This window comes from Rhea americana, unplaced genomic scaffold, assembly GCF_003343005.1.
Source record: "Rhea americana isolate MKP2758 unplaced genomic scaffold, rheAme1 scaffold_108, whole genome shotgun sequence".
Classification (NCBI taxonomy): Eukaryota; Metazoa; Chordata; class Aves; order Rheiformes; family Rheidae; genus Rhea; species Rhea americana.
The window spans coordinates 557,397-583,694 of NW_028185128.1; the positions used below are offsets into that span (position 1 = coordinate 557,397).

At 37.0% G+C, this 26,298-nt stretch overlaps 1 protein-coding gene across 1 annotated transcript in view; it reads right to left on the minus strand.

Annotated features, from left to right (window-relative positions):
• Positions 1–1,049: 1,049 nt before the first annotated feature.
• EPM2A (EPM2A glucan phosphatase, laforin) overlaps positions 1,050–26,298 on the minus strand; it is a 36,821-nt gene continuing 11,572 nt past the window's right edge. Inside the window, exons 3-4 of the mRNA XM_085310510.1 lie at positions 4,607–4,848; positions 1,050–2,970 (exon numbers count right to left, since the gene is read on the minus strand). Of these exons, the coding sequence (XP_085166636.1) occupies positions 2,690–2,970; positions 4,607–4,848 (523 nt within the window). The 3' untranslated portion in view covers positions 1,050–2,689. The remainder of the gene's footprint in view (positions 2,971–4,606; positions 4,849–26,298) is intronic.

Sequence of the window (26,298 nt, forward strand, 5' to 3'; positions counted from 1 at the left end):
TTCAACGAGGAAGGCAAGAAGACGACAATGAGAAAAACACATATACTACAAATAGGTACAAAGGGACCACAAGGCATGGGAAGTCTTTGTATTCTTTGCTAATGTGTTGTTGGCAAGCTTTTTTCATGCATTTCATCAGCTAATACAATCTGCATATAAATAAAGCCCCCAGCAACCTAGCAGACAAGGAAATTGAAATGGCAATAAACAGCAAAGTAACAGCCCTGAGCTAAGGCTGTCTTGGATGTGTGGCTTCTACATCATTTGAATTGCTGCCCTACAAGAGATGGAGCAACAGTCTGCTTCTGTCGCCAATAAGACCAGAAAAGAATTAGGGAACAGCTGTTATGGCACAGTTGTGCTTACCTAGTCATATACTTACTTAGTCATGCTATGTTACACACTGCTCAGTCCCTGAAAAAGAAATATCATTAGCGGTGAAACCACTACAATGTAAGGACTAAAACGAGAAGTATCTGTCTCAATATATATTACTAGTTGCATCTGACAGAAAGGACTATCAGGGATGCTTTCAAACATATTTTAAACTTGGGGTTTCAAAATATATCTCAACATAACCGTAAAATTTATGCAAATTCTACTTTCTTCTTATGCCATCCTGCTCATCTCTGTGCTTGCTTTTTGAGGCATCCTGTAGCACAAGCTTACATCTTTTGCTTTAAATTCAGTCAAAATGAAGTAACTGTTGGGCGTTCCTGAGAGATCATCTATAATTCTGAACATTTACCCTCACTTACCCAGCAGCCAGAGAGCAGCACTGACCAGCTAAGAGAAACAACCCCTTCTTTTGTTCTTCGCAGATACCAGAGGTGCCATGTTCATTTTATACTCACTTATCTTTGCTGTGCCCTCTTTTCCAAGATTTCCTTGGCAACAACCTGTCAAAACTGACACAGCATAGGAGATAAGAAATAAGACAGCTTCTGTGGTAACTGGCTGGTCCCACCTCTATATACAAATATCAATCACAGCACTTTTTGCTATTTGTGAAACTGAGATGCAAAGACATAAGACAATGTGGACTGCTGTAGTTGTCCCAATGTTTTTATTTAACTGTGATCTTTCCTCATCCACTTTTTAAATAGGCAACATTATTTCAAAGCAGAAAACAAAGCCATGATCAAAACCACACATTTAAAATAATTTAAATTAACATTTTTCCTTTTGAAGACAATTGAAGTGTAAGATAAATAAAACATTGTATTGTATAATGCTCAATATTCTCCATAAATAGTCCACATCTAACAGTTTCTCCATTAAGTTCTGGTAATCARTATGTATCAGCTGAACTACTCTGGCATTGACTGAACCTTAGAGGGACAAGTTGTTTGGCTGAAAAAGGTGAGATTGCACTGAAGAATAAACCTATAGAAATTATTTTCTTAATGTTTATGCATCTTTAATCTTCAGTCTGTTTCTTGAGGAATGCTTTCCCTCTCCTCTGTCCTGGCCCTGAACTACAGTAAATTGGTTTTATCTGAGCAGGGCCGGATGCTGTTAGTGCCATTGCTTAGTTTAGCTAAGGGACTGAACATCCCTGTAAAATGTTAATTGTCTACAAAGCCAACATTAGGCAMCTGGGTTAAGCTCCTGAGAACCCCTCTATAGAGCTGCTCTTTTGCTCCTATACAGCATATTTATTCCATTCACCACGGAGATTGCCTAGCATTAGCTTCACTGGGCTAAATCTAGCATCTATGAATATCCACACACTGCTTGCCCAAGAACATGAGACTCTTGCTGGAGTGAAGAAATTCAGCTAGGTCAACAAAACAGAGCTWGTGGCTCAGAATTTCAGTCTAGTTCTTGGTATTTCAGCAAGGACTGTATCTAGAAGCTCAGCAACTAGTTCCTCCTGTACATTCTGTTTTATTTTAGGRGTTACCATTTAGACTGACATAGCAYCTAGAGATGCCATTGTACAACACTGCATAGACCAGAAGAGCAAAATATATCTTTGACTTAGAGATCTCACAGTCTAGGATAATGCAAAACACAATAGTTCTGCCTTGCAATAGAGTAAGTCTGCATGAACAGAACTGTTTCCTCTCTTCATGCCACATCCCAACATAACTTCAATGTTGTTAAAGAACATAATTATAACTCATAATATTTAACATTTAAGAAAAACAGTTGAAAAATCCATTTCCTTCTGATCTTTYCCATTAATACAATTTCTTTATAAAATCACTACAAAACACTTCAAAAATGTGCACTCTAACTGAAATACCTGAGCAGCTTTGACTATCAGCTCCCTCCTAACCTGAATGTTGATCCAGTCAACCTTCATATCTGTGTTTCAGAGAACACCTTCACTTTCTTATCACCGTAATATTGCCAACTTTCATTATTTTACCTCAAGTCTTCTCTTATTTGGCGTCTGCCCTAAAACCTCAGTTCCTATGGCCAAACAATTACATGAGAATCTTTGTTTCTCCTTTACAGAGTCTCYACCTCTCATACTTGCAGCAAAAGGCTTGAAAGCATGAATCATACCAGCTTACAAAAGGCAAATAAAAAAATCACTCAGAGGCATTTTTTAGTAAAATTCTCCGGACATTTTAGACAAGCCTGTAATCTGAAGAGGAGAGATAGGAGTCTGACTCATGAATTCTAAATCCTTGGGGTTGACATCTTCTCTTCACCTTCCTTCACCTCTTCTCCTTTTCTAGTTTTGAAGTTTGCATGAGGAATGAAGAGGTCCAAATTTCTGGTAAAAATCATCTTCAGCACGAATCAGAGCTTCTTCATCTATGTAGACAGCTGGTCTCCTGGAAGCCACAAAGTACTGCACTTTCCGCAGGCTCCATCCCATCACGTACTTCAGCCAGCCACAGACAGCAGCTGTGGACCTGCCAACGCCAGCATTGCAATGAACRTAGACAGTGTGACCATTCTCAAGTAGCCCATGCAAGAGGCAGACAGCTTGTGGCAACATCTGTATTCTTCCTAAGATTAAAAACAAGACACATTCATTTGCATTTGAGGAAGTTACGTTCATGGCTGAGATTATGTCTGTATAATTCTATGCACAGTGAATCACAGTAGCAAGCAAAAAATTTACTAAAGCTAGTTTCTTTTCTTACACTGGTAGGGAAACAGGACCCATGTAGGTCTGTGTGTGTATGCAGACTTTCTGGTGAACCAGAAATTGAGTATCTTCCTAAACAAGCTATGAACAAAGTTTTCAAAAGAGACTGTGATCTTGAACAYGTGTATTTCCATACTTCTAAAGAGTTTGATTTTAAAATGTACTAAGCACTGGATAGCCAGTTGCTAACATCTTTTAAAAACCTGCTGTATTTTACTTTTTTTTTAATGAGCTTCCACCCTAACATTTGTTTCTTCTTGCATCATAAGCCCAGATGAGACAAAATCCATATAAATAGCCAAGCCTTCTCCAAAAATACATTATGATTAACACTAAATGTGTGTGGTAGATTCATTTTCACAGGACTGAGGTAAGGCAGCAAATTATATCAAACAGCACATCTTATATAACACTGAAGTTAGAAAGTCAAAATTGAAATGTTTTTAGCACTGGAGGCTTGTGAAGCTACCTAGGTACTGCCACCTTCCAAAACCTTCTAGGGAAGGTCAACAGTTTAGTAACAACAAGAGAGGGAGAATGGAAGAGTGTTTTCCTTTAGAACTCAACACAGTTATTATTTGATTATCTATCAAACATATGGTTAAACAACACAGAGCAGGCTTTCACTTCCAAAGGGATGAATATACCTTATTTCCAGATCTCTTTCTCCCTATTGCCATGGGAATTGAAACTGCAAACATCAAAGCCTGACTTTTCCTCATGGCGCAGATGAGCATGGATGTTAAGCCCTTTCAAATCCCTGTTTTAAGGTCTCCTGTCTTCCCTGATGTCCTATCACTTTTATGACAGTTCTGTATTTGTGGCTGCAGTATTTCATTCTACTGAAAGTTTCTAGTCTACTCATAGGCTACTCACACAAAAATAAGCATATTTTCTAACCTCCTGATTGAAAGCAAGATTTTATTTTAGCTGAGCTGATGGAATAATTAAAAAAATATATATTTTATGTTATAAAAGAATGTCCTATGTATACCCTAAATTAATTGAAAGCCATTATATAAATGACCATATAGAGAGTCATCCTGCTGCAATACTATAGAGAAGAAAAAATGGCTTTTAGGGGGAAGGGAATGGCAAAGACAGATATACAGTGCTGTCTCTCCATTTTAAAACAGCAAGGATACCAAGCTGTCTTGTTGTACGGGCTTGCAGTCTTCCACCTACACAGCCTATTTTCATTATACAGGCTGAATTCAAGCTGAAAGCAAAAACAATCAAACAGCTATCAATGTCAGATGGCTTTAAACTCAAACACACATCTACTGCCAGCTAGGGAGTACTATAGCTGGCCTCTCCACTTACAACAAAGTATATGTAATTTGTTACAGACAACACTCAAAAATTACACCTTGTGCTCTAGCTATATTTTTACACAAAAAAAWTACACAAGAAAATCAGCCAAGGGAAAGATAGATTAGTAACTCAAAGGTTTTACTACTGTTAATTTAGCTGCAAGATTGGTTTCAGCATTACCTTCAGTGCTCATGTCTGGGGTTGGCATCCAGACATAGGCAAGACCTTCCTCTTTATATAGTTTCATGAGGATTTCAGGGCTCATGGGTTCTGGGTAGCGGTTGCAACCCCAGGAATTCTGCACAATATCCCATTCGGTCTGGAAGTTCATTATAGCCGTAATACCCAGCTCGTGTTTTAGCTTGACAGTCACATGCTCCACCTGCCGAGGGCAACTTCCCAGCCAGATGTTTGGCAGAATTCTAGCATTGAGAAAACATYGTAGTGGATTTGATTAAAATATTTTAACAAAGCAACTGACAAATAAGTGGCATTCCAGCTCAAAACCTGCTTAGCATCATCACATGAACACTGTTAAGCACACTCTTTTCATGCCATGCAACAAACAGCTTCTTATTTCATTACAGTTTGGTTGGTAATGTTTGATGCTGAGAATCAAACTCCTAACTTACCACARAGAGCCAGATACTCTGAGAAAAAGTTCAGATCATAATTAGTAGCACATATCGCAAAGGCATCCACCATCAATCTTGCAGTGGAAACTTATAACATCACAGATTAGTATAAGAAAACTTTGAAGACTTATGCAATTTGCACAAAAAAAATAAAAGACATAATTGATTCATGCAATCCAAAACCAAATTACTTTAGTAGTAAGTCAAATGCAGTGAATTCTTCCAGCTTTGTAGCTATCATTATAATGGGGAAAGTAGAAAAAAAAAAACAGCTTACGCCCCCCCTCTGTGAGAAAACTCAGAAATGAATGAATAACCATCTTCCTCATTTTCCTCTGACTTTGTGGAGTTCCGCGGAAACCAAACACAGAATTACAACATGTGTCTAGTTCTCTCAAGGCTTGAAGAACCAGAATTTTTGCAACAAAACTTGTGATATGCTTAAGATGGAGCAACATCAATATTTCTGGTATTTACCTAGAATTTCCAAGACTTCTATGTTTTGCTCATGATTAATTATCATAAAAATACTATATATCTTAGTAGACTTTAATATAAAAATAAACTGAAATATTAAGAGCATTTTTTCAAATGGGGATTTTTAATCTGCACGTGGAATTAAAATGATGGTATCTAAAATGGATAATTTACATGCACAAATTATTAGTGGTCTACTTAATTGGTCTTTTGTATGCATAAATGTCTATTYTGAACACGCAATCCACAAACTAAACAAAACATGCACACACAAGAGCATATACAACTTTGCAAACATTATTCGATGCAAAAAATTGAACCCAAACTACAATGAAAACAAGATCTTCAGAAATAAAATAAAATAAAATAATAWGCATTTCCTGAATTTTTTTCCAATTTTAATCACAGGGACAAATSAGGGAACTTTTATTTTTATTGAGAAGCAGTTACTCACATAAACAACTCTTAAATCATCAGGTAGCTATTTCTGTTTGATAGGACTATCACAGTAATAAGTGCTTACTAGCATTTAATTAAGCTCTGCAATTGACAATGATTAAATCCTGCTACATTACTACTGAAAGATTTCCATAAAGAAAAATTCACTCCAGGGATTACCTATTACCAGTATTTACTCTATTTCAGCTATATCCACAATGAATGATGTATCAGCTACACAAACACCATCTTTAAAACAACAATTTCAGTGAGGCAAAGAACTTGATCTTGGTATACTGCATCCAGGTCCCAAATTCCCAGATCACAGAGTGAATAAAATCCTGATAATTTGAGTAAATAGATTACACATTGATTACATATATGTAAAAATAATCATTTCAGCTATGTAGCTATGAATGTGAGGTCACTTGAAGAGATTTGGTTTAGTTTAAGTGTTTCACATCCACGTYCTAGTCTAGATTATCACAAGTATACTTCTCACTGTTAGCAAAAAATGCATTTATTCCTAAGCACTAAGCAAGCTTTATCYTAGAAATTAAGATTAACACCTTAAAGTCATTTCCTTTGTCACTTTGCTTATACTACTGAACATTGCCTTTCTAAAGGAGAAATGACATGGAAAGAAAGGAGCTCTAATACATAGGCTCTGAATTTCTTATGCTACAAATTTAATTCAGTTCATTTGTTAAGTATCAATATTCAGTCAACAATGGACTCTGTAGCACTTTGAAGAAAATCAAATAAAGCACAATAGTTCTCTATTATCATTATGCTCAAGGCACAAACCCACATGCTGATACCGGAAGGGAGCTTCACAAAATTGCCCTGAACCTAGCATAATCAACTAGAAGACTCCCACCGATCAGAGGGGCCTATGACTAGCAAAGGCTCACTGCAGCAGCTCCCTCACTGCCCCACTTCCTATTTGCTAAACCTACAGTAAATCAGCTCCTAATCTGAAAAAAAAGAGAGAGAGAGAGAGAGAGAGAGAGAGAGAGAGAACTGCCAGGCTGCTTCTGCCACAGGAATCCGTTGCACTGGTGCAAGTTAAAGTGCCCTTCAGATTCTTGTGAGTGACTAGACGCGAACAGTGCCCACAGCACTCAATAACCATGAAAGAAAAATGACATCGCCGATACCTCGCAACAATACAAGGATATTCTTTCAAGAACAAGAACATTAGCATCCTTCCTTCAAAGGGTTCCCTGGAGACTCATACATGTGTAATTCGCTTGATGTTTGGGGAAACATCTAATACACTAATACCACAACAGGAGAGCAAAAGCGTGTATTCTAATGTTTGACTGAATCAGGAGTGACTAAAGCATTTGTGAGATAAACAATATTCTAAGTAGTAATCCGGGTACTAAAAACACTCCAGGTATAAAAAGCCTCCAGGTATAAAGCAATGCCTTATAATTTTCTCTCCAAAGATTACTTAGGGGGTGAACATCATTGGCTGCACTATCTGCAAGATCACTRGGTTATACACCATTTATTTATTCTGTTTTCGTAGCATAAAGGGTTTTGGCCATTACGAGACTTCCTGTATCTAGCAATAGTAACCACATTTAGTGAACAATCTGATGCATTTATCAAGTTTCTATCTCTGTATTTCCTGGTAAGTAATCAGGCTAGTGGCTGTATTCAGAGAATGACTAAAACTACAATTGTCATCTGCCTGTATTGAGGACAGGCAACTCTTGTGAATTAGTCTTCTGATCAGCTCCTAGAGATTGGCCTTTGACACGATCAAAATGCTGTCTTGATCTTTGTCTTCAAGTCCATTCCTTACCCACCTGTAATGACTGCAGAGTCGTAATATTGCTAGACTAGCTTCAACTGCTCTTTGCACAGGAAGAAATTCCATGCACAAAACAATAGTGCAGAGCTGTCCTATTGGCCAATGTAGTTAAAAGACTTGTGATAATTTTATTGTATTTACTCTATTTTTACTATAGTTCCATTTGGTTTTTTTCTCGTTCATAACTTTACTTTGTCTTACATYAGAAGAAAAGGATCAGTGTAAATTCAAGTGCAGAAACCGATGAAGAGTTTAACAGTTATATTTTTTACGTTCATTTTGATAACCCTACTTCAGGCTTTATTGTGCTGAAGACCAGGAATCATATATATTAAAAAAGCTAGAAAATGTAAATTTCAGTTTTACATCTCTTTCTTACTTTAAAAATGTGATTTATACTTTTCTTTTTCCAATGTGGTCTTGCTTCTTTAACTGTACTTGACCAGGTAACTAAATTTTGGCAAGGACAGTATTTGGCATGGGAAAGAGTCATGTAATACTGCTGTGAGCTAACAGCTGCTGCTTTCCAGCTCATACGTGGGGGGGGGTTTCCAGCAGTAAATTAAGTGACTCTTACATACCATTCAAAAAAACATTCAGAAATTGTGTGTGTTTGGTAAACTTATAATCTTTTCAGCATTTAACTCCCTCCATATTCCTCAGATATAGGGGAATAGGATGGTGTTTCAAMAAAATTTTACTCAGAATTCCATTTTAACATAAAATTAGCACTTTTTCATTGTTCATGTCAACTCCCTGTGTGACTAAGGACAGTAAACAATGCTTGGTCTCAGAAGACCTGTGGTCAGTTTARTTGTGGTAGTATAGCAATGAAAAAATCACTTAGAATAACATCAGAAATATTCAGCTAACTTGAGACATTTAATCTTGTATCCTTTCTAAAAGTCCTTTCTTTAATGCTACTTTCTGACCTGTGCTTCAGTTACCCATCAGTAGTCTGGAGATAATATTTATCTACCTCAAGGCGACATCTTGGGATTAAATGAGCAAATGAAGCTCAGATTCGTGGTAACAAGGACTAAATGTTTACCTACACAGGTGTCTTCTCTATTCACTTGACTTTCAGATCTCAGACTGAAGACTCACATGTTAAGAATCTGCCTTTTGACTTGTAAACTGAGAAAAACAGCAATAACTTTTCACAAACAGCAAATAAATATGGAACACTGAAATCACTTTTTTTTCCAGTTGTCATCCCAGCTTAAATTATTTTTAATGATGCACATATATATCACATTTGGCTACTTCCCCCAGGACCTTGCACAGCCTAGATTAAATTATGACAATTCACTATGAATGAATCTGAAATAATAAATTAATTCCATTTAATCAACGCATACGCAAATAGTCTTCCTATCCATAAGAAGACAATGAGTCTGAGGCAATGAAAGATTATCACTGGGTTTTTTTTATGGTGCAGATTGTCATTTTTTTTGCTAGAAAAAATATTCCTCAAAGAATGATACATTCATTCATACATTTCAATCTTAGGCCTCCATATAYACTACAGAACCAATCCAGCAACTGTAGCTTGAGGGATCTGATTCACAGCAAGTGTGACCTGCCTCAGAGGAAATTACCAAGTGATTGCATCTGTCTGCCTACTGCACCGCCACAACATGGATGTCTACACTCCCCCTTAAGCAGCTGTACTACTTTTGCTCATAATGGTTTAAGACAAACTGGCACCAATTTAAATTTTCSTTAAAATACTGAGCTGTAAACAGGGATGACTCAGGTACTGTTTCAAGATCAGTTCAATCATCAGTGTAGCTGGAGCAGTCATCTTAAAAGCGCTCCTTAAACCAGTCAACCCTTCTAACGAGTCACAGTTCTTACAGAAAAGAGCTAGATTCAAGCCTTTTGGGAACACATTTCATTAGAACATCTATCAGACACAATATTTCAAAAGTCTGTTTATCTCTATAGTTGTCAGCTTTAATCGAGAAAGAGGTCYTTGCCAAACCAAGGTATTTTTCACTGGATATTGGCAACAGAGTAATCCATCAACCACTCTACTTGTTTATATTGGTAATATTTTTGATCAAGGCCTRGCATATTATTTTAAATGAAAAGTGATGGATTCATCTTTTAGTGCCAGCTCAAGACATAGCTTCATGTTAAACTTGCAATTCACTGCAATTGGCTGTGCAACACTCTTCCTTATATCCCACTAAGACTCTGATGACAGAAAGATGAGTACTAATATACATATAGAACAAGACAGAGAAATTTAGCTGAAACAACAAACAAAATAATTAAAAAGGCTGTGTACTCCCTTAGGGTTTTTATTTCCTAAAGGTCTAGCATACAWCTACAGCTACATGTAACTTGCAGCAACACTTATTCTGCATTCCCAGAAGAGCAACATATATATAATTCAGACTGATTCACCCCTGGCATTTTGTGGTGCTCATATGTATATGGAGTGTTTCGTGTACTGAAGAAGCGCTATTACACTGATACGAGTACATGCAAGCAGCTGGAGGGAACTGTAGGCCTGAAGTGTAACTCAGCACTGTGACTAGGGGAGACTACTTCAAACTGCAGTGCATTCCTGTTTCTCCTCCTGATGACACTGGAATAGGAATTAGTTCAGAATTTTCTGATAAGGTGGGTTTTTGATGGAAAATGTTGATCTCTCTGAACCAAAATCTTGTGTTGAAAGATTGCAATGTTTTAGTTTTAACTAAATTTAAACTGGGAAAAAATTCTTAGCACAAAGATTAAACATCTGATGAGAAATAAAGGGAGATGAGGAACGTCAGAAAAGAATTCCTTCCTCTCTTTCCCTATCTYTCATTTGACACAAAAGAGGCTTCCAAAAGTACTGATTTGGGCATATTTAGAATGAGAATGTAGGAAATCCCATCAGCTGTAGCTGGGATCCTCCTCCATCTTTTCTCTGCCCTCTGCCTCATGATATGGCACATTTTAAGTAGTGACACCACTGGATTATGATGACCCACAACTATCATCCTGTTTGTGCTCCTTTCTTTGCCACTGACTTTTTTCTTAAAAARCAACAAATTGGAGTTTATATTTGGATGCATACCTTCCCTAAAGTACCAAATTAGACAYCTCTCTTCTGGGCCTTTCTCGTTCTCTTCTCCTGAATTTATGTGACAGTGAAAGTACTTGCTAGAAGTTTTTGCTAGAATCCAGATAATGTTCCTGTAACCTTGTCAGTGCAATCTAGAAAAAATAACTTAGATTGCTACCTAATATCCTGAAATACTTTTTTAAACAGAGAGGGATTTTCAAGTGACCACATTCTGCTCCCCAGTGGAAGATCAGCACACTTTCAAATATTGCTTGACACGTAGAGAGCACACTGATGACTATCCTTGCCTTTAGAAATATTTTCCTAATGTCTAGTATGAATAGTCTATGATCACTGTGACTTCTTGTCTTCTCCACAATGGACACAACAAAGTGATTATTTCCTTCATCTCTGCAAAATCATTTTATGTATCAGAAAATTACTAACATATCCTCCTTCAGCTTTGTCTTCTTTATATTAAATGAATCCAATTATTTCGATCTTTTTTTTTGTTTGTTTGTTTGTCATATATTCACAACATTTGCTCCTTTTTGTTTGCCTTTGGACTCTCTAGCTGGTTAACATCTTTCTCTAGGATGTTGTGCCCAATACTGGAGAGAGGTGAAGCCTTACTATTGCTGAACAGCAGTGAAGATTACTTACTTCTTGTGCTCCAAAGGCTATATCCCTGTTTATAGTTCCCTGCTTGTCCTTTTACAGTATGGCATTGCTGACCTATATTCAACATGGAATTCTGTCTTGAAGTTAAGATCTCTCAAAAGAAGCTAGTCTAGTCAAGGAGAGAGCAAAATCTGCCTGAAACACAGAATTATCTAAGATTCTACTGTTCACAACTCCCAGTGGTCTCAAAAGTTCTAGTTMAGAAGAATATGCAGAATAGGAGAGATGAGATTCACAATTAATAAATGCTTATCAGTAGTATGTCTTGGAATAAATAACCTGAACCTCTTTCACACAACACTGGGTTTTAGATTAACTATAATCAATCAGAAAGGGAAAAAGTATATAACTGCAATGAGGTCAAAGTAAGTGGTAAAATTAGCTTATACAAAGAAATGAACTGAAAACAATGGAAAATTTCTAACAACATTCCAAAAATCAATGATCCCCTTTTTGCACTTAAACTTCAAATTTTCTATTAACTATTTTACTGTATCAAAAAAGATACAGTAAAGATGAAAACTTTCAAAATACAAGATATTTCAGTTGTTAGTTATGAAAATACTTCCAAAAGAAGACAGACTTAGAATGTCGCACATTTAAGAGGGAGTTGGATGTCTGCTTAAGGATAAAGAATATGGGAGAAGCAAATGAAGTGACCCTATCTATCCTTTCAAACTATTGCGCAAAGGGCAATCCAATGAAACCGAACAACAATGAATATGAGACTAGTAAGAAACTTTTTAATACAGTTCATAATCAATCTACGGAAGTCAATGCCTAAAAATATCAACAAGGACAAGAACTTAACTAGGTTTCCCAACAACTGAAAAATTACACGTACAATGAGAGTGCTCCGTACCATTACACGAAAGAGGTAAAGAATCCAAACTTCCATATAGCTTCTGCTATAAAGCACTGCTAAGGGGGTAAGAAAAATGGCAGAGATCCCCTTTCCCCTTCCTCCCCCCTTTTTTTGATTCTTGAATCTTCCTCCAAATTACTGGCAACAGAGGCAGATATCAAAACAAATTAATCTTTGGTTGGATCTTGTACAAGAATTCTGGTTTCATTACATTCTTTTTAAAGAAAGGGGTCAGAAAGATCCCTCAGTAAAATGAGTCCTTAGCAATGAAATAATAATGCAGAACTGAAGGGTTACAGCGCTGGTATTTCATTGCACATCACAGGGGACGCAGGTAAATGACTGTGGTCTTAATTTCTTCTCCTGCTGATTTACTGATAATCTCTTTCCAGAAGACAAGCTGGCTGAGGCTTTGTGATGAGAGGCTTGACTTCAGCAGGATTGACTGAATACAGTCTGATGCACTCAATTGCCCAGCACGTGGACAAGCGCTGTTGGCCAGATTAGGAGAGCAAGGTTTGATAATACTATGGTCTAACTCACAGAACACCAAGATCTAATAACCAGGCTTAATAACATCACTCTTATCAATAAAGATAGATTAAACGGTCATAACCTTAGCAGAAGTCATCAGAAAAAAGCACTGATTAATGATAAAAGTATACCCTGCTGAAATGACACAGTTGCATACCTTGTAAAAACTACTTATATTTTGAAAAAAAAATTACTTTAGCTAAATGCCAAATGTAAAAGGAGTATAAGTCATTGCTTATAAATTTMTTCTACTTTACCACTGAAAGAGTGCAGTTTATTTTTAAGTTAAGAATTCTACCTCAGGGCTTTGAATGAGGAGAATTAAACAGACTACAATGTAGTTCCTTTTTTTTTTCTTTCTTTCTCATTTGGCACTGTGATGAAAACTAATTAAGCTCTGGCAAATTTTCTTCTTAGATGTAATTTGGACTACTTATCTAGCCTCTCACATGGGAGAAGACTTGGCAACTAAAAAGAAACACCTGCTTTTATCATTATAGAACAACACTTTTGTCAGCTTAGCAATATGAAAAGTTTCTGAAGCCCTTGAATTCTGAGTGTTACACTTAATAATATTTTATTTATTCAATGTTCACAAATTTACTTGTGGATGTGGCAAACTACCTCATTTGCTGATATGCAGCATGAACAAGCCATTAAGATTTGACCTTAAGCCGACAATGCACTAAAATGATAACAACAAGTAAGAATAATAACTTACCTTTGAGTTATCTCAATGTAAGGTTATACAGGCATCCAAATATAAAGCGATTTCATTTGTACAGTGCCTTCAGGTTTGACTGGTGGCRCAAAAGGGCTGTAGCTGTCCCACTTCACCCACCCACTTACATTAATAGCAGGTAATGTGCTGCACTCTTCAGGTCAAGAGACAAGGATCAATCACGCTAATGYCAAAGCAGAGCCCTCCACTTCACTCAATCTTCTACTTGCTTTTGACTCTGAGGAATCCCATAGGATACTTCTACTTCATTGACTGTCCTAACTTTGAATGCACCAGGAATACAGAAAAAGGAACCCTTTGAATAATGGAGTTAAAGACCTGAAAAATAAAGTCAACCACATGAGCGACATTTAGCTTAAGATGGGTCCCCAAAGCTTTCTGTTCATGACCCTTTGCCCTTTCCACAGCAAACCTAAACATTTTTCTATAAGGAGCATAGAAGTTTTATTATTAGAAACTCACAAAAATTGCAAAACATTTCATAAAGGTATTAGTAGAGATCAAGGGCATTATTAGCATCCTATATCCTGCCACAGCAGGGAATGTATTTGATGAGAACACCTAGACAACTCTGGGAAGAAAACCACATCCCACAAGCTAGCACTCTAGCAACTTGGTCTAAGGTATCAGTGCAGTTTTAAAGCTAATTTAAATTGTCTTCACTTATAGCAGACTGGTTCTTGAAGTTACTGTGGTGTCTGCAGCCTAGATTCCACTTGGATGAAATGAAAAGTGGAGGCTCCATTCCAAATACCCCTCTGTACCTCATGGGAATGTGCACRTACAAAGCAATGAGTGGGCTACACGGCCAGAAGAGCCATCAGCACACGCGTAGCTTAAATGCACTAGTAGAAGTCAACACTGAGCACAGGCAAGAGCTCTTGAAATGTGTGAGGATGACAAGTTCATTAAATTAGCTCACAGGAGATGGTCTTGACAGTGTCTCTTCATCTTCAAAGGTCTCATATTTGCTGCTTGTCATCTCATGTCTGAAGGTGAAGTGATTCCAACAGCGTTGGCACATCTGTAACAGTGTGCTATCCACAACATCATCTCTCTGGTCCATGACCCTCAGTTAATTAGAGGCAAAGCAGCTGCAATGGCATGGGCTCCCAGAAAGTCATAATGGATGTCTTGTTCTTTAGGAAAAAGAGGCCCAAGAGATGAGATATCAGTTCATTCAGGATGTCCTTCCAGAGCAGCCACTTGAAATGAAGGATGAAGTCGTTCATGCCCCTCTCCCCAGTGTCTTCTAATAGATGTTGTCCAAACAGAGTGGGAAAGGCAGTAAGCACCACAGTGTCACTCAGAAATGGCATGAAATAGGAACAGAAACAAAGCTTCACATGCAAGGCCTACTATGGAACATGGCCACTGATGTGCTAACATCATCTGAGACATACAAAAGAGCAGCATTACACATGCTAGAAGGCCAGATTAAATCTAATCTGAAGAAAGCCTTCTGGCAGTGCATGTAATGGAGATGAGAAGAGCCCTCTATCAACTGCTCTTGTCTACTGACCCACTCCTCTTCAACTGAATTGTTTGTTAATGTACATACAGCAATGAAGTCCCTGCTAATCTAACTCAAACATAAATGCCTTCCTGACCACAACTGAACCGATGCTTAAGCTCAAGTATGGAAGTAAGGCAATGTAATCAACTCCAAAACCTTTTCTCTACACTTCTGAACCATCTCTAGCTGTGTGCAGTCTCTAACACTTCAGAAAAAGTCAATACAGCTCTAGAAACCAAATCAAATTGAAACAAAACATTCTCACCACTTTATATACACAAATGATGGAACACAGGCTTATCTAAAAGTGTTATAAATATAATGCAACAAGCACGATCAACAAGCATCAAGTATCGTTTCAAATTCACCATCACAGAACAGCAACTCAGTCTCGTATAGTCTTAAGTATTCACAATAATGGCTACAAGAAAACAGAGAAAGCAAGAACAACAGGTACTTTGGGAGAGAAAAAGRAAATACAGAACAGTTCACAAGAACAATCAACTGCACAAAGACAGAATGGGAGACAACTCCTTAGCTAACAGTTCTAACAAAAAGATAGGCTTATAGTTAATCTTAAATCAAAAACATCATACTACTGTAAAAATGACAATGCTGCTAGAATAATTAAGYAGTAGCACTATTCCCGAGATCCATAAAATAATTTTTCTATTTTATTCAGTACTGGTAAACTGTCAGTTGGAGGAATAGATCCACTGGGTACTTTTAAGAAGGAAAAGGAAAGCGAGAGAGCCCAACAGGGAGTAGCAAAGCATGCTGAGAACTAGAGGGCATGATTTCAGAGAACAGACTAAAAGAATGGGGAGCTAACATCAAAAGGAAAATACTGAGAAGAAAAACGATAGGAGTTTCCAAACATAAGGAGGTGGCTATAAAGAGGCAGGATACTAATTTGTCCTCCATGTTTGCTGTGGAAAGGACAGAAGAAATGAACTTAAATTGCAGCTAGGAAGACTTAGGTTAACATTAGTAAAGCTTTCTAATGGTAAGAATAGTGAGGTAATAGAATGAAAGAGTAACAGAGTTACATCACTGAGATGAGATCATATTTAAAATCAGGCTGCACAAATTTGCAATGATTTAGATATAATTGAGGCTAATTCAGAGAAAGAAAATGTAATGGATGCCTTTTTTTGACATCTCTTTCAGTCTATGATCTATGATACTATAATCATAAACTTTAATTTCCATCTCTGGAATCATTACTTATATTAATTTATCAAGCTCCACCTTGAAATAATGAAGGGTTCCATGTCCTCACTGCCCTATTTTAAAGGTCATGCCAGAATCAAGACATCATCCCTTTGATGTCAGAAACCTTGCTCTAATTTACAATGTAAATTCATTCATAACTGATTAATATCAACTTGATCTTATAGAAAGTTCAATTTAAATAAAGTCTTCTTCCTCGCTTGTACTAATTCCTGAAATGTCTTTTATAAATAGCAATATATCCTCTTTCTCAGTCTTCATTTAACTATGCTGTCTATCTCAGATATCAGAAGTCAAGCTCTGATGGCACAGATTTCCTTGCAAGCTGATTTACTTTGGTCTTACTCTGGGGTCATGGTAGCTACACAGCCCCTGGAGGAGGCCTTCATTCAAAGCTGGCTGAGAGACCTCTGCTTTCCACTGCAGTTTGTGAYTGAAGGCATATCTTATTTCAGGGAATCCCTAAAACAGAAACAAAAAAGGATATTCCATCATTTAATATTTTAAATGGGTTTGGAAAGCCAGATTTACCATTCCAACTCTCCTATGATGCAAAGCAGTTGTAAAGTTCTCCTAACAAGAAATCTTGAGGACTCTTTCTTGTGAGGTATCTCCTGACAACAGTGTTCCCAAGAAGAGGGCTACAAAGAGACAATACATCCCCAAAAACAGGGATTACGGTATCACCTCAAAGGCCAGCTATTGATAGCATGAAACAAACAGCCTTGATAAAGCTGAGCTCCTTCAGGCTAGAATAGGATCATGCCCCAAACTTGTCCACCTTGGGAAGTGGAAGTGCAAAAGGAATTGTAAACCATCTATGTTCTTCTGTCAAAATAACAGTTCAAACGATATCTGCATTTATCTCTAGGATCAACAGGCATGTTCCACTGAACTCAGTGGAATTGTTCTCATTAAGCTTGCAGTACATTTGATGCTATACAGCATAAAAAAAACAAAAAACAAAAAAACCTCAACCCTACAAACTCTCCCATTCTCTCCTTCACCTTTCTCCATTAAAAAACTTGAAGCCAATGAATTTGTATCTTATAAAATCTTAGAAGCTATTCCTTCTCTATTTCAGAAATGATCTAACATAACTAACTTGGTCAGACTTTACATACACAACCAAAACTACATTGTGGAAGATAAAATTTTATCCTCCTCGTATTCAAAGTGAAAAATTATATGTTCCATTTCACTTTGTATTTCTATAGTGAAGATAGGAAAATGATCATTTGTATACAAACTGATGCCTTATAGGATAGGGTGTCCAGATTTAACCTTATAAACCTGAGTCAAACTTCACCATGTAAAGTTTCTACTGATTCCTAAGGAGAACATGTATGTAGCAGAGAGCAAGATTCGCCTTAGTGAGCTTGACTCTTCTTGTACTTTCATTCACATAAATATTATCTGAATCAGATGATATGCCATTAGCAAAAATATTGCCTGAGAAGAGAATCAAGTTCCAAGGCTTGTATTGAACAATCTCAGGATCTAGTTCTGGAAATGACTTCTCAGTTGGCTCATGGAGATTAATATTTAAATGCCCTAATTATAGAATTTTGTCTCATGCGTTAGTTGTCAATGGTTACTTCCTACATATGTCTCTGTTAAGTTGCCAATATTCCAATTTGTTCTGAATTAGAACAAATACTCAGAAACACAAGAACAACAGGCTGCTAAACTATGCCAGGTAATAATGAGGCATGAATCTCTYGGCATTAGGAATGAGAATTTCTAACATTAATGTTTAGCAATGGGAATGATGCCACTGCTGGCATCTTTAACTTAAAGCATCTTAACAAAATTGACTTAAGCCATTTAGGATGAACCTTAATTAGTACCTGAGAAGTTTCAGGAATCATTGGTAAAAATACCTTCATTCAGAGTTTACTTATGAGTAGTTGCTTAGAAATCTCAACTGAAATCCAGACTGAAAATAATAAACAGTGAATTTATTTTTCAAAATGCTTCTTTTCAGATCCAATGGAAATGCTCTGCAACACTTCAGAATTAGCAAATCTTCATGCAAATGTGAAATATCTTCATGAAAATGAAAACATAGTTTGTTGAAAGGGGGCCTTGTAAGCTAAATGGTAGTGTATACATATGCACAGAATATTGGGATCTCTTTAGAACTGGGAGATGGTCAGAGTAAGAAACACATTTATCACTTGTGGTATCATCCAAATGCAACCCTTTTGACAGGGTTCTATACCTGTATTCACTCCAGTTAAAATAATTCTCCAGAATTTATTAAAACACGTCAGTTCACTTAAATTAATTTTAAAGAGATGCATATTCTAGAGTACCATGGACTGCACATGTATGTGCACATGTGCTTTTCTGCCTAACTAACCTTCTCCAGATTTTCCAAAAAAAGGCATTCCAGTCCATGCTCTTCACCATGGCATAAAGAACTGCTCCAGTACTCAAAAATCAAATGAACAGCAGAACATGAGATTAATTCCAACTCTCAGCTCTGCAAATTCTGGGTAATACAGATGGAGACGCAGCAGTGAGCAGTAGGACATCTTTTCACAGCATGCTCAGAGTGCTGTGTGGATGGCAGAGTTAGCTCACTACTGCTGCTAAGTACACTCCTAAAATGACTATCCCACTTCCAGTACTTAAACTAGTTCATAAAGATCTGGTAGATCTACCAGCATAATCCATGAAAGAGAAGATTTGCTCTACTTTTTCTCCTCTGGTTCCTGAACAACAACAACAACAGGAGGAAGGGTAGAATGTGATGGACACTGTAAGATGCACCAATACCGGCTGCTGAAACCAGGCTGCTCCTCCTCTCACTCACTGGAGCACGTCATCCTATTTTACAGTCAGAAATGGCTGAGGAAGTAACAGAGTCGCTGAGAGGCCCCAGAGGAATTGTTTAAATGTTCTTAATGTAAAACTGAAGCATATTGTGAATTCTTGAAGAAGCCTTGAATGTCAAAAGGCAAAAAAATCATTTGGCTAGAAGTTTTAGGAGCTAACAATGCTACAGTTTTTATGAGAGAAGAGATTAATAATTGCCAAAGGTTGTCTGCTCTTTTAATAATTTTAATAAATATATTAAAAGTTATCTACTGTTACTGAAGTTGTCAGAAATGTGTTTATATTCCCAGTTGAAATATGACCTTGTAACTGTGTAAAACATTACTCAATACTGGATAGCGTTATTACCTAGACCGTAAGTAAATACAAGAAGCTTTTCCTCCTTTCAAGTCACCAGAGGGAAGTAACTCAGTATTACAGGAAGATCAGCAACTCATTCTTCTGCAGTGATAGTAACAGTTAATGCTATGTTTAGGAATAGCCTGCACCAGGCCAGCCCTTCAAACTGTGAGCTGGACTACAGACGTAAGGAACATTAAAGAAACTATTTATTAAGGAAAATGCATATCCTACTCATCAGACCTGCACCTAGGGAGAATGGACACCCAGGATATCTGTTCTGACGGGTTTTGAAAAAGCAGTACCAGAGAAGCTAGACAAACTGAAGAAGAAGTCTCCAGAAGCCCACAGACCTCACCACTAGCTCCTAATCCAGCCCCTAAACTGAAAGGCAGCAGCCGTGGAGCCTTGTTGCTGTCCTGCACCTACTGACTGGACTTTGTGCATGATTGCTGTCACGTCTCTTACTGCTGCTCCTCTTCACTCAATTACTTTATACATGAATATATACAAATATTTATATATTATATATTATATAATATATATACAGATGGCTACACATGAAAATCAAGATTCTGCTTCATTACTGATCTTGTTTATAGTCCACATTTTCTTGTCTCTGTATTAAAACTGAAATTTATATTCCCTCTGTGTTTCCCCATTTTCCTCTTTTGCATGCTTAAAATCATCTTTCCTATTATCTGCTTTTTCCATATCAAAGAAAAAAAGATGTTCTATTTTAACCTGCAAACCATTGCATCTTTTGAGCCATTAAAGATGAAATCCACATTTCTTATAACTTGGCAACCTCTATGACATTTGACTCAATTTTTATCACAGGTCACAAGAGGACATACATTAAACTCCTGAACAATAGCAGGGATGATGTATCTGACYCCCTGAAATTAAATTTCCCAAAGTAAAAGCATTAAAAGAGAGAACAAGAGATTGTCAGTATTGCCTCTTGCTATGTTCTCCAGGAAAGCAGACACCAGTTTCCTTCTTTTCTTTYTCTTGCAGAAAGAAAATTATACACAGGGAAATACAGCAGCAATTCRGTAATATTTACTTACTCCTGGAAAATAAAATATTAATGTTTCTGAGACAAACTTCAAGAAAACTAGAGCTACCTTAAAGTAGCTTAGTAGCTCTTTCTAATAAGCAATGTTTTTAAAAATTAAAATAGATTTCTCTGTATTTTTATATGGAAGAACTTTGCTAAAATCATCTTGTATATGTTTAGAGCATTCAGGCATGAAAACTTGCATTTTTACCTATCAACAGTTATAAAAATTAAAGATAGAGGATATCCATGAATCATCTTTTTACATTTTTTCCATTTCACCTAAGTTGAAACCGGTATGCAGCGTTTATTTTGTATTTTGTAATTTAGAAGTTACTCATTTCAGAATACAGCATATAGTGTTTACAGTAAGTAAATGCTAAACCAGTGGTAACAGCAAACTATCTGATCGTGTCATCTCTCACATTTGGAGACTGAAAACTCTTTCATTTTGGAGTACTTCTGTAAGCAGGTTTTAAAAGTCAGCTGAYGGCTTCCTGGGCTAATATGACCTAGGAATTGTACCTGCTAAAAACACAGAAAGGTTAGTCCAAGTTTGACTACCCTGCAAACGCAAGTCCCTCACTAATCTTGCTGGTGGTTGTCTTGGAGTCTTCTTAGTGAAAGTTCTTCAATAATAACTAACATCTGATCTTTTTTTCCTTTTGGTAAACTGATCAGTAATAAGAAAAAGATTGAGTAGTGTACACAATCTCTTTTTTAAAAAAATTGCTTCTGCTATCTTTAGATAAACTGTATTAACAAATCCCAGCTATTACAGGGTACCTAATAAATACATGTAAAAGAAAACAGGACATAAATATCTGCCAGACAATTGGAACATCGTATTTGGAGAAAGAACAGTGGAACGTCCTGTCGTCATAGCCCCGACTGTGAGTTAAATTGCCCAGGATTTCACAATCRCAGTCAATTTCTTTCGCAGTCGGCAATGCCAGCAAATTGCTYTCCAATAGAGCCTGAGCTTCACTCAGTCGCTGACAGCCTGAATGTTAAAGAGGCAGGAAAAAGGGATAAAGATATTCAGAAGAAAAATAGACAAGGGACAGGCAGGCACAGTAAAACAGAAGGAGAAATTAGAAGCAACAAGAATAACAGTTCTTGCCCCCAGCAGTGATACCACACATAAAATCCGTATCTAGTAGACTATTAGTATGTGTCTTTTATATCTGACAGAGAAAAACAGACAAAATAAATATGTTTACTCCTTTTTTTTTCATACAAGGTTCCTAGTTTTTCTTCTACTTTTTGCTCCCAGGATAGTTTGGAATTATAAGTTTTCCTTAAGAAATTAGGAAACCATTTTGCACAGCAATGCTATGAAAAGATCCATTTTAAAGAGCAACAGAGGTTTTAAGCAAATACTACCCATTACTGGCCAGCTGATGAAAAGCTTTCATCTTGCCATCAACAGTCTCTGCTTGTTGCCTTTAGAGCTTAAATTAGACTTCATTATGGAAATCATTCATTTCTGAACAATCACCTAATAATAATTAAATCTCAATCAAATATCAGTTCCAAAGACCACTTATGAAGGGTAGAATGAAAAAAAAATCAGATAAAGAACAGCTAAAAATCACAAGATTATCAAATATCATGCTAAGCTCCTCTTTAGCTTATTGTGCTCTGTTGCCCACCCCCTGTTTTGAAATTACTTGCTTAGATTACTAGTTCTTTCATGTTGAGTCCTTATTCCAGGTTTTCTCCTAAAGCACCTTGCAAGCCACAAGCTGCTGGCACATAACAAATAGCCAGCTGCCTCCAGGAAAGGTAACACCTCTTTGCAACCTTCTCTCCCTGCAGCATGCCACAACACCCAGTCCTGCTCAGCTATGGACTTACTCCCAGGTATTTCTGCACACAGCAGGTTTAATATGATCAGTGTTACTCTTGATCTAAAGCTGTAGTGATAAGCTACTGTATATATGTGGAGAAAGTCTTTGTTCCCAGTTCACACTGAGAAGCATAGCTTATTCCTGCATTTCTCCTGACAGTGATTTATCAGAGGACCCTTAAAAATATCCATCTCACCAATGGCACTTGGCAGAAAAGATATATCGTGCTCTTGTTTTGGTTTTGAGTGTTTTTTTTCCCCCCAACATGAACATCAAATAATTTGTTCTTTGGATCCCAGAGGGGTCCAAACCAAAAAGACCGATCAGCCCACCACTGCTATTTCTATTTACATTCACTTCTCACTTGGAGGATGAAAAATTTGACTGAACATATGCTACCCTACATAATACCCACATCCATGTTGATAATAAATATAATTAAAAAAAATTTAAAGTCAAATTCACTCAGCTGATCAGAAGTACATTGAGGCATATTCAATTTATATATAAATWATTTAGTTTCCAGAGGATTGTCATATCCTATAATTGCTGCCCTTCAGAGCTTTGTGCAGTATTGTAAGCATTAGGATTCTCATTGTGATCGCATTTTTCTATTGCTGCCATGCACACGCTGACACTCCAGCAGTGGCGCCGCACAGACCTCAAAAAGCTCATCCCATCCCTGTGACACAAAATTCTATCAACTTCTGAGATGAAAGTATATTAAGAGCTTTGCTGCTAAAAAAAAAATCTCTCTTTTGCCTAGAGGATCTTAGTCTTTAGGGTTTCTAGCAACACTACCAAGAAGTTGTTGCATATTCATACCACTTCCCTAGCCATCAAAGTTAGGGAAGCTGACTGGTTCTCAGCAGAGCCACATGGAAGTTAAAGGGCCTTGATGTTACTTCTGAACAGGATTCACAGTGTGGTTAGGAATAACCCATTTTTTCGTATGTGCAACATCCAAAGGGTTTATTTCCTTTATTTTTCTGTGCAAGGGTGAGAAACGGAAAGAATTTCACAAATTTGCTTTCCTTTATGAAGAGAGGTAAAACAGAGGCAAGGAAAAGGCAGCAAACAACATGTAATGACAGTGCTGTGGATGCCATCACTTTTCAGTGCAGATGAGTGCTAGACATTATTTTGAGGGATTCAGTAAATTCTGAACTGTGAAAATGTTCTGTGATTAATTAGAAATACTCTGGTGTCCATCAAAATTGAAATCCAGGTATCAGTGTATGTGTCCTAATTGTGCTTATCAAGAGCTGTTCTAGCTGCTCAATAATTTGAACCAACGTAAAATTCCATATCAATCACTTCTAAAATATTATGCTATTTATACTATGTATGAGCAGTTCAAAAATATTAACTTATCAATAAGGCTGACCACATACATTGTAGCTTTATATAAAGAGGAAAAAACACTCAGAAAAGCTGGTGAATATTAATGATGTCTTCTATTTTTTTAAAAAAAAAGCTGACATAAAAATATTATTAGATCACACAAGTCTGCTAAAGTTTTCAATCCCATTGACTGCCAAAATCATTCCTCCTCAGTTTTACCATATTTACAGAGATAATCTACTATGCATCAGCCACTACTTCAACAGTGTCATGCAAGTGTCTAGACAGTATTTTGTATTCCTCAGGCACTACGCTATATCTGACAGCACGCTGGATAGTGGCCATTCATCAGACTTAATAGAAGAGTTACTGCAGGTAGAAATAGTAACAGGATTTCAAAAACTGATGACAATCATGCAAAAATCTTTAACTTTAAAGCTCCATGATTATTTCTTCTGGCAAAATTTGTGGCACCTGTCCTAATGCTAGATTTTGCTTGTTAGTATGGCACTCACTAGAAATGTGACTAAAAATAGTTAAGATCCAGAAGCTCCCAGTTCAAGCTCCTTTCTAATGCTCAGGTAGTAGGTCATAGAGAGTCTAATTTTCTCCCTTAATTTTTTTTTCATGTGCAAAATTCAAACATAATTCTGACTTCATTTTGAACTGAGATGGAAATTTTCCATTAATATAGGSTAGACTTGGGATACAAGATCAAGATGAAGACACCTAGCTTTGAGTATCTACAAATGGGCGTGTTCAGGCACAGCAGTGCTCTGTGCATTGCCCAAGTACAGCTTTCCACTGATACCCAAAGATGTCCTACAGCATCTGGAACATCTATATGTGGCTCACAGATACGACCCAAGAGCTGTAAAAGATCATGTTCCCTTAGTGTAGCAGCTGCAGACCAGACAGGAGATCCTAGAACATCTCAAATGACATTAGACTTCAACATTCAAGCAATCAGAGTACTGGGTATTTAAACTCTCATCATAAATCAACGAGAGACCTCATTAACTCAGTCACTGGAGTTTAGAGATCAATTCTATTCACTCTAAAGTAGATATCTAGTTGCCAGTTACTTGCATTGCTATATATAGACACCCACATTTAGTGGTCTTAATTTCAGACTAAGTCCCACCATAGACGTTTTTAAGTATATCTTTTAATCACTSAATCCCAAATTGTTCCAATATTCAAACAGCAGTAAATGCCATTGATGTTTTGCAATTAGGTTAGYAGAAATTACATGATCTCTTCTTCTCCAGGGATTCTCAGGCAAAATATACCCAACTGGAGTCTTGTTTTTCCATCCCAATTAGAAACACATGTCAATCAAGTAAGCATTCATTTTCTTCACAGGAGAATTACTACAGACAAGAAGAACTCAGTGTTCACTAGCAGAATTATGCATCAGGCTTTAGGGCCTCAAAAGGGTAAGCAATAAACAACTGGATTTTGCCCTGGATTATTCCTCCTTCACTTACATTGTATCTACATTAGCATTTTAGTACATTTCAAATGTGCAAATCTGATGTGAATCTCCTAATCATGTCCACTTAAGACACCTTGCTTCACATTTCAGAGCAGTCTAAGAATGAACAAAACACATTATTTTCAGATAAGGCTAAACTAAAAGATGCATTCTGAGAATGCCCCTGTGTCACCTCAGGCACTAGCAAGCATTCAGTCCCTGCAAACAGACTAGAGCTAGTAAAACATAATGAAATGCATACAGTACGCTTCATAGCAAGTCCTTAGTTGTTCTGCTGCGCAGACTTGCTCCTATTGAGCTGCTGGACTTGCTAACATAGGCAATAGCCTCAGAGCTCCCCATGGACCACACAGTCCGACAGTTTGAACAGCAAGAAAAACTCAAATCTGTCATTAACAAAATCAGTACCAAGCTATGGTCCCTCAGGACCAGGACGCTGACTTGCCAGTGCCTGCGTGCTGCAGTGAGAGTAGGGAAATTGCTCTTACCCACCAACTTCTTGGATTATATCCAGTTACCAGAACGTCCTAAACATTCTATAATCATGAAATGTTTAACCAGTAAAGCACGCTATAAAAACTGTATCTTAAAAAAAACCTGTCAGGTCCATAAGTTACTGTAACGTAGTGACTTCCCTGTTGCATTCTTTTACATTGAAATCTGACTATGCATTTTATTCTAAAATGTTCACCAGCAGTAGAAATATTTCAATTACATATTGGCTGGCAGTTATCAGTATTGTCCGAGGACATTTCTTACAGCATCTAGTTTACTTTCTCACAGCTGTGTTCATTTTCCAAAGAATATAAATTTTTTTTCTTCATCAGATTTAGGAGATATGAGTCACAAAAAGCATATACAACAAATAAAATGACAGCTATGAAGACTGTAAATTTGAAATGTGGATTATTAAAATTTAGA